The following is a 10309-nucleotide window of genomic DNA, read 5'->3' as shown; positions in this document are numbered from 1 at the left end:
ATTTTGGCTATGGAAGGGGGGGCGGTAGGCGGGAATGGCAGTTAACAGCGTATAAATATTAATGTCAGCAGAATGGTGCTCTTGGCAGGACGCATTCAGAGCTTAGGGATTTGAGTAGCCACAGTTAGTGGGTGGCTACAGATCGGGAATTTGGATCCGGTTGCTCTCCCTGTCTCACACACGTAGCATTTGGGGCTATGGGTCTAACACCTTGCAAGTCGTAAATGATTCACCTCTCCCTTTCCTCTCTCTCACCATCCCTAGATCGAACCGTGAGCTCCAAAGCTGTGTACTACCGACCATCATCATGTCCATTCCCGGGGTCAATGCGTCCTTCTCCTCCACCTCGGAGAGGCTGAACAGCCCAGTGACCATTCCGGCAGTGATGTTCATCTTCGGGGTCGTGGGCAACCTGGTGGCCATCGTAGTGCTGTGCAAGTCACGCAAGGAGCAGAAGGAGACGACCTTCTACACCCTAGTATGTGGGCTGGCTGTCACTGACCTACTAGGCACATTGCTGGTAAGCCCAGTGACCATCGCCACATATATGAAGGGCCAATGGCCCGGGGATCAGGCACTGTGTGACTACAGCACCTTCATCCTACTCTTCTTTGGCCTGTCGGGTCTCAGCATCATCTGTGCCATGAGCATTGAGCGCTACCTGGCCATCAACCACGCCTACTTCTACAGCCACTACGTGGACAAGCGGCTGGCCGGCCTCACACTCTTTGCTGTCTATGCATCTAACGTGCTGTTCTGCGCACTGCCCAACATGGGCCTGGGCAGGTCTGAGCGACAGTACCCCGGCACCTGGTGCTTCATCGACTGGACCACCAACGTAACGGCCTATGCCGCCTTCTCTTACATGTACGCCGGCTTCAGCTCCTTCCTCATCCTCGCCACCGTGCTCTGCAATGTGCTCGTGTGCGGCGCGCTGCTTCGCATGCACCGCCAGTTCATGCGCCGCACCTCGCTGGGCACGGAGCAGAACCACGCGGCCGCCGCGGCCGCAGTGGCTTCGGCGGCCTGTCGGGGCCATGCTGCCGCCTCTCCAGCCCTGCAGCGCCTCAGCGACTTTCGCCGCCGCAGGAGCTTCCGGCGCATCGCGGGCGCTGAGATCCAGATGGTCATCTTACTCATCGCCACCTCCCTGGTGGTGCTCATCTGCTCCATTCCGCTCGTGGTGAGTGTCTGAGGTCCCCTTGGTCCTTCTCTCCCCTCACTCCCTGCTTCCCCCCCCCCCCCCCGATTCCTTGGCGGTGACAGTTTCCTCCAGATCTGGACTGGGACCCGCTCAAAGCTCCTCTGAGCAGACCCAGGCTTTCTTTCTAAGTCTTGACCCTAAGGAGGCTTGGTAGGTGATTTCCCCCTAGGTCCCCTGAGGTTCTTTCCCCCGAAAGCATGGGTTCTGAGGTCCCCTGGGCAGCCCCCTGGGCTCCCCTTACAGCCTGATGTTTTGCTTTTTATCTTCCCAGAACCCTCATTGTTGGCTCAGTCAGATGGCGGATGGGGACAACTCACTATAAGGTTACTTACTCCAGCACTACACTCTGTGGTCCCCAGAGCCAGCAAACCAGGGGTGATAAACCCTGCTGAATTCATCCCTTAGGAGAGTGCAGGTTTGAGTGTTTTGATTTCTGTAAGCCTTTTTCTTTTTCCTAGATTATACGGCGTTTTAAAGCTAGAATAGAGATGTTTTTATTTAAAAGCCTGACTCAGGAGTCACTTCACGGAAGAGATAGAGTGACTTGCTTAGAATAATCTTACAGAAGCATTCAAACTGCTCCCCACCCCCTCCCTCAGCCTACCCCCCCCCATCCATCCACTACACACACACACACACACACACACACACACACACACACACACACAAAACCATGTCATGCCTGAGAAGACACTTGAGCAGGGTAATGTCTAAATTCAAATTCCTTATTCTTTTTGCAAGCCAAGAAAGCACAGTGGAGTTGGGAAGTATGGGCAAGCTGATGTGCATCGGGTGTTGCATTTTAATTCTCATTGACCAGGAGAGATCCGATTTCTCCTTTATGGAGATAGTTCCTCTTAGGCCACCAGACTCCAGACCCCACCACTGCAGTCTCTTCTAATTTGGGCTTTTGCAGAGTGCCTGCTGGTGTTTTGGTGCACTTCATCTTTGAGGCAACACACTCTTTTAAGGTTGCCTTTAGTAACACTTAAAATATAAATGGAGAGGTGTCTCTTAAGTTCTCGGCTTTTACCTGTTCTTGGCAGAATGCACTAGACACATGTTGGTGGGAGAACACGATTGTTCACCTAGGATTTATCTTGCTCCAAATTCTATCTGTCAAAATACTGTGTTCCTGGAGATTCTAAACCACCTATTCAAAAAGAAATCACTATCCATGTTCACTGGAAGCAAGTGGAAATAAACTTAATGGGCTATTATTCTTTTCTTTCTCACATTAATACTACTAGGGATCTTTGATACAAAAATATTTTTATCTCTTACAAAAGTGACTGTAAATGGAAGAAACTTAGTGGTGGCTGAGAGCCAGCATACAGTAGCTTCTTGCCAATTTGTATAAACAGAAGTAAATATGACTGGCCAGAAGGGCCTTTAAGCCATCCCAGAACCTAATGTAATTTACAGAGTTAAGTCACACTTGAGCCACATAAATATATTTTACTGTCTGTAATGTCAACTCAAAATAAAGTGAGAGTTGGAAGGGAAGAACCCTTTTCTGCTGAGGCTTCTAGCCTCTCTGCCTTATATTTTACAGGAGAGTAAATGACAAAGTGAGTAGTTGTAATTTACAGGCTGTCCACTTCGTGGAACAGAGGAATCGGAGCTAGGCCATTAGTAACCATGTACATGCTTCCAAATGTTTTGGTTAGAAATGAGCATGTGATGCTACTGATTCACATGGAGCTACCAATAAAGTGTCCTCCGTCCTGTGGAGAGGCATGTGAAACTAATCCTATGGGTTGACCTGGCCCTCAGGTTCAGGGCCATTTATGACAAAGCCTGAAATTATGTGAGGACCGGAAGCTATATTTATGACTGGCATGTTAATCACATTTTAGCCAAAGAAAAATACTGTCCAGTCTAAAGAAAGTCAGAACCAGGTATTGATGTTAAATACTCTCTACTTGAAAGCTGAAACCGACTCGGCTGAGGGGTGATCGTGTTGGTCAAGAGCCTGAATGCTTTTATGAGAAATAACTAATCAAATAAATAAGAGTGGCTTTGGATTTTAGCCTTGAATTTGAACTACAAAAAAAAATCTACTTTTTCAGAGGTCAGTTTAAATTAAAAGTTGTGACAAGTAATGGGGAGCCTTAGAACCCATGCAATCCCCCATGATTCAGTAATTATTGAAATAATCAAAAGGAAATGTCACAGTTACCAGCTTTCTTGGCTTATTTTACAGCCCTGACCTCACGTTTCTCATATATTCAGACAATAAGAGAGATTAAAGCTGTGAGAGCTCCCTGACGGTTAAAGCAGTTAGGCATACTTTCAGTTCAAAGGGAAGACGAAGCACCTGCTTTAACAGTATTGAATAAAAGTGAGTGCTAATTCCTTTGGAGGGAAGCGAAACACTCTGGATCATTTTCACTACTTTCAGAAGCAGAAGTCTACCTGGCAGAGCAAACACGGCTCATGTGGACTTCCAGAGAGCTTCACACAATATAGAGAAGGAAGATAGGCAGCCACTGCGAAGCAGCCTTGTCTTTTGGATCTATGGGAAGAGGTGGATTAGCTCTTTCAGGATGGTTGGTCCTAAATTTAATATGAAAAGTACATTCTAATTTGTTATGCAAAATGGAGCCGAGTCTGGAAAATTAAAGTTGAGACAGGCTGAGAATTCCATTGTGGACATAATGAATGTGCCAAACCTGCAAAATTCTCCACAGGTCATAATCAATGAACAGAAAGTATAAGCAGACTACAGCACAGGGAACATTTGGTAGAAATATGGTCTTTGTCATTTTGTCCTTTCTGCTATTTATAACTGGTCTTGGAGTTGGGTTGTGGTTTTTCTTTTTTTTTTTCAGAGCAGAAGCTAAAGAAATGAAAGTACATGCTTACATGCTTAAGATAAATATAAATATCTTGAATTCTTGAGAAACATGCAATCAACATGAACTCGTAAGGACACCATATTAAATACAGTAACTAGATCGATTCCTGGTACTTAATTTTGCAGTTATAATACTAATGTTGAGATATAAGATCTTTTTGCCTTGGGGCTAGAGAGCTAGAGTGTCAAGTTGGGAAAGGCATTTCCCTCCCCTCGCAGGCAAGTCAAGGACATTTTTATTGCTTATTTGTTCCTTCTCTTTCTTATTCCTCTGAGCTACCAGTAGTATGCCAAATTAATTATTCTTCTGCCTTGGTTGGGGAGATAATTTGCTGTGTTTCTTTGCTTGCTTGCTGTAAACAAGTTGTCACTATAGAGGCATCAGCAGCAGATGAAACTTTAAACAGGAACACATCTTGTAGAAGGCAAACTGGAAGTGGGCCCTTCAGATGATCATATGAACAGAAAGTGTGTACACAGGTAAAAATAATGTGATTAATTTAGATGCCACTACAGTGAGATCACACACATTTGATCGCTTTTCTAATAAACATGGCTAAGATTTTTTAAAAACTACAATCCCTAGAAGCAATTTTTGAGTCACAACTTGAAATGGCAGGCCTTTTAGAAGGACTTGGATGACTGCAGAGTAGCCTATAAAAACAATTTCACCAAACCCAGCAACTTACTGGAATCTTCTCCATGGAGTCATCTTGTGTTTCCAACCCCCCAGTACCTCAGTTTCCCTGACCACAGATGAAGAACTGCCACTACCTAGGTGCCTGGGAATGTAACCTTCTTCAGATCCTTATTGACATATCAAACTTTGGTTTTATTAAATATTTATAATATAAGACATTTTCCTCCCCTAGAACTGAAGTGTTAAAGCTGTGAATTAGGAATATGGCTGGGGGAGGGGGACTTCTAAAAAAATTTACAATGTAGATATTAGGGATACTAGGGATGAAGTAACTTGCATGCAGTGGATGACCAGTTAGTGATCTAGAAGGACCATGAAATATAGACTCATGCCACTACTCAGTTAAGAACATTTTCCATGACCCATTATTTAAAAGGTGGTAAGACCTTCTAGTAACAGCTGTATCGATTCTGGACTCTTCACAAGGCAATGAGATAACAGAGTACACACAGACAATTCCTTTCATTTGTTTGGAACAGAACAAGTAGCCCACATGCTCAAATACATTTTCAGATCCTGCCATTTACTGGACAGCATTTCTATCCAGACAATTGGTTATTGCATCGGTCTAGTCAAGAGTTCATCATTCTCTTCAAACATATTATATTAAGTGGGAAGTACACATTTTTTTTTCAAGACAGGGTTTCTCTGTGTAACAACCCTAGCTGTCCTGGAACTTGCTTTGTAGACCAGGCTGGTGGAAGTACACATTTTTAATAGCAGCCATCAACTATACTCCAAAGCTACTTTTACCTGCAGTCATCAGTATAGTCCAGAGTGGTCATGTTTCTACATATGTGTTAAAAGGAAAGTAGTAAGTGACAAAAAAAAAAAACTAACAAAAAACAAAAAAAAAACATGTTAAATCCTAGGCACTATTTTAAGCACTTAGGGAATTTATGCATAGCCTGAACTGGTGGTGGTGCTTGACTTTAATCCCAGCACTAGGGAGGCAGAAGCAGGCAGAGTTCTATGTGTTCCAGACCATCCTTATCTACTCTGCAAGTTTCGTACCAGACAGAGCGACATAGAGGGACCCTGTCTCAAAACAAAAACAAAAAAGCAAACCAAAAAAAAAAAAAAAAAAAAAAAAAACAACAAACAAAAACATTTATTCGTAAATGGTAAAGTCCAAAATACAGAGAAGCTAGTTGGGTAACAAATCCTGGGCATTACCACACTACCATATATCCTCCCATGAACTTTCCTGCAAGCATACCTTCTAGTTTTGATTGAATCGTCTCCAAATCCTATTCCAGAGTCCCTAAGCTTAGTGTCTAATCAGTCTTATGAAGTTGAGAATCTTGGAATCATTGCCAATATCAGGCACAAGTTACATTCACCAAGCCTGCAGTTGCTCATTGTCAAAAGGGAAGAAAGTTAGGAGCCTTGTTTGTATCCAGTAAGGTTTTGAGAATTTTCCCCTCTCTGACTCAGAGGTTCTGTTTTATCAGCAACACATGCTTTCATAACTGCAGACCGCCTCGATTTATTTATTTATTTATATAACATCTAGGGCTTGCTGGAGGAGGGTGGAGAAAAGTGCTGCTATAGGTATTCCTCCCCAGTCTGTCACTGCTCTTCAGGGACAGGAAATCAAGTTGGGTTTTTTTTGTTTTTTGATGTGTGTGTGTGTGCTGTTTGCTGTTTTATTGTTGATGATGATGATTAGTTGGTTAATTTTTCAAGACAGGGTTTTTCTGAGTAACTCTGGCTATCCTGGGACTCACTCTGTAAAGCAAGTGGCCTTCAAAGTGAAGCCAGAGCTGCTGTATTTCTTTCAAATGCTATAAAATGCCCCCGGGTTTTGGTTTTCTTTTTCCTTACTCTATTTGAAACTAAACTGAGACTAGGAGGCAAAGTCAAGTCCATCCATTTGGTTACTCGGAAAGTAATTTGATTAACCTCTGAGAATTTCTATATTAATTTAGAATTGGGGTGTGTGTATTGAATTTATTCTGAAGTTTTGGGGGTTAATCCCGAGGCTTCATACATGCTAGACAAGTGCTCTCTACCATGCTATAACCCTAGCCTGGAATGTTGTGTTTTATACTCATCCATATGCTACCCCACAAACACTCCTTTATCAAGACACAAGATGATGAGATCCAGGGGCTTGTGACAATTGTAAGCACCCATGGAACTCTAAAATAGAACTTAAAAAGTTATAGCTTCCTTCATTCCCTTCTGTAGTAGTCAAATTTAATTATAGCTGCATATAAAACGAAATACAAAGGTGATTTCTTCCTAGCTCCTTGTTAGTTTTGATCGTAAAAACATGTAATCAATTTTTCACAACATTTACGTTTTAAAGTATCACAGAAATTTGAAAAGAAAATGTGACTTGCTTTAAGGAGCCACAGCTTGCTTGCTTGTTTCTTTGTTTGTTTGTTTTAACTGTTCAGGGATAACTATGTTTCCCTCGAGGTTGTAGTGGAGGACCAACCAGCAGATAAATATGTATATATAATTCAAAGTCCAAACTTAACCAAGACTCTATTCTGAAAGCTTCTTGGAAAATACCTGTGCAAAATGCATCCCAAGAGATGGAGGTGCTAGGCATTCCAGAGTAAAGCAACACTGCCCTCTAGAGGCTTAAAGTGTCAGGTTCACGGAAATCCTGCCATAGGGCTTGCTACTAAGCAGGTTTTTGTGGAATGTGAATAAAATACAGACTGTAATATTTTCCAGTGATGACCTCATTACCAAGAATAAATTTTAAACATGAATCCATCCTGGTATAGCAATAAAATCTAGAAACTAGACCAGATCATTAATAGGACAGGGGAGAGCTTCAAAAGTTCCTCAACACTTTCAGTCTCTAGTTTCTACCTGTTTATCCCAGCACTTGGGAAACTGAGCTGAGAAGGATGGACAGCCTAGTAGAGAGAGGGGGAGGGAGAGGGAGAGAGAGAGAGAGAGAGAGAGAGAGAGAGAGAGAGAGAGAGAGAGAGAGAGAGAGAGAGCCTTCCAGGTTCAGGCAACAAAGACATCAGCTGAGAAAAAAAGGAGGAACTTGCTCAGCTACCATGAACCACTAAGGACTTTGGTACAGAACATATCTGGAAGGAAGAAACCAGGATACTTTGTGTGTGTGCTTGTTCTTGAGGCTTTAGAAGCACAGAGGAGGGGTGGAATAGTTGCTGAATTCAGTTGAACCCTGTCTTGAAGATGTGCAAAACTGGCCCATGAGAAGGCTTTTCAGCAGCTAAACTGCAGATAGCATATATACTTCAGAAATAATCTTCTGGGGCAGCTTGGAGGAGGGAATGCAAGTGGAAATGTTATTTGGGTAGCCACTGCAATGCCAGCTCCCATGAGAAATACTGTTGAGGAAATGGATTAGAAAAAAAAAATGTCTTGTTCAAGAAACAATCGCACAAGATAATAATTATGGAGAATAGGGAGTGACACGGAGAATATCTATGCTCTGGTCATTCTGGCTAACAGGAGACACTGATGTTGGTTCAAAAGTACAAAGTATTTTCTTTGAATGTAAAGGCATAAGCGCCTCTGTATTTTGTAATGATTATGTGGTTAATTGACTTACAAAATCAGTCTCTTTTAAAATATAGTAACTGACTTGTGTAAACTGCAGTTGCGAAGTAGGCATTACCACATAAGAACAGCTGCATCACGTCATGCTGCAAAGGTAAATGCAGCATTTAAAAGGTTTTTGCCAAATGGCTTAATTATTAAAATCTCAACGTCGGCCTCTCATCTGTGCAGGTGCGAGTATTCATCAACCAGTTATATCAGCCAAGTGTGGTGAAAGACATCAGCAGAAACCCCGATTTACAGGCCATCAGAATTGCCTCGGTGAACCCCATTTTGGACCCCTGGATCTATATCCTTCTGCGGAAGACTGTACTTAGTAAAGCCATAGAGAAGATTAAGTGCCTCTTCTGCCGCATAGGAGGGTCCGGCAGAGATGGGTCGGCGCAGCACTGCTCAGAGAGTCGGAGGACATCTTCTGCCATGTCGAGCCACTCTCGCTCCTTCCTCTCCCGGGAGCTGAGGGAGATCACCAGCACATCTCAGACTCTCCTGTACCTGCCAGACCTAAGTGAAAGCAGCCTTGGAGGCGGGAATTTGCTTCCAGGTGTGCATGGCATGGGCCTGACCCAAGCAGACACCACCTTGCTGAGAACTTTGCGAATATCAGAGACCTCGGACTCCTCCCAGGGCCAGGACTCAGAGAGTGTCTTGTTGGTGGATGAGGTCGGTAGGAGCGGCAGGGAAGAGCCCGCCTCTAAAGGAAACTCTCTGCAAGTCACGTTCCCCAGTGAAACGCTGAACTTATCTGAAAAATGTATATAGTAGCTAAAGGGGTCCGGGGAGCACTGTTCTGGGAACTTGATGAAATCCTGTGCAATAGACATACACGTGTTTAGCTGTACTCAGAAGGGCTGTGTTGGTCTGCGACTCCTAGCAGAGAACATTCAAGCATGAGTACTCTCCAGTGCAGCAGATGAGTTCCTTGAGTGCCCAGGCCTGAAGCACATTGGTAGCCACTCTGATGTGTCTCATCATTGCAGCTGCACCTTGACAGCTTTTTCTACTGGATAGGAGGATGGCAGAAGCTATGCTGTTTCTGTAACATCAGACCTTTCGATTTGGCACATGCCAGAGGTCCGGATACTGGAAGGGCTCTACCCCAAACTCTGAGGACTATCTTACAGCTGATTTAAGTGTCTCACTAAAGCATGAAATGTGAATTTTTATTGTTGGAAATGTAATTTAAGGTATTTATGTTCTTCTCTGTGAGAAGGTTTATTGTTAATACAAGGTATAAGAAAATTATGATATGCCCTCTCCTGCCAGTATAACCAGCTAATATTGTCAATGGTATTTTTTTTTTCATAAACAAGTCGGGCCAAAGTACTGAAAAGAGCGAAACTAATATCTATAAAATAGATATAAATTTTTAAAAGAGTTTAGTACTATCAAAGGAAAAAGAGATTATTTAAGATGTGAAAATTAAGCAACCTAAAATATATATTTTCCAAGCTATATGTAATAATGAAAAATTAGAAGCATAATATTACATTTATTTATCCAGGAAACTGTGATTCAGGAGTACCTAACATTGCTGGTAAATATTTTCAACCTTTGTCCCCACTGATTTGGATTTTTAAAGCTGTAACATACTTTTTTAAAGTCTCTAGCTACCCATCATTGAAGTGTGTACTATAAGAAGTCCAAGTAGCTTGTTCTGTCCTGAAAGCCTGTGTAGTTTTACTTGCCAACAGAACGTCTGACAGCATGCTTTCTGATTTAAAGAGGAAGATGGCTCTCTGGTATGGCCTCCACTCTGTGGTGTGTGTCAAGACACTGGCAGGTTTCTGTGACACCCAGTAATACTGTACCTATGTTTGGAGGCATTTTCTTGGAGAAATAATAGGCATGTTTTGTTGCTTAACGTGTTCTTGTGAACTGCTTGGTTGTGAATGAATTCTGAGCCTGATACTGATAAGGGTTAACGAGTAGTTGAACTGACTGAAATTATTCTGGAGATTACAATAAATAATTGCATTCCATCTGA

The 10309-nt window shown here is 42.9% G+C and overlaps 1 protein-coding gene across 1 annotated transcript; it reads left to right on the top strand.

Moving 5' to 3' along the window:
- The first annotated feature begins 224 nt into the window (after positions 1-224).
- Ptger4 (prostaglandin E receptor 4) lies at positions 225-10309 on the top strand. The gene is given in 3 exon segments (XM_051182498.1): positions 225-245; positions 248-1183; positions 8494-10309. Coding segments are annotated over 3 exon segments (1548 nt in total). The 3' UTR covers positions 9085-10309.

This window comes from Phodopus roborovskii, unplaced genomic scaffold (assembly GCF_943737965.1).
Source record: "Phodopus roborovskii unplaced genomic scaffold, PHOROB, whole genome shotgun sequence".
Taxonomy (NCBI): Eukaryota; Metazoa; Chordata; class Mammalia; order Rodentia; family Cricetidae; genus Phodopus; species Phodopus roborovskii.
Note: the sequence above shows the minus strand (reverse complement) of the source record. Positions and strands in the feature narration are given on the sequence as shown.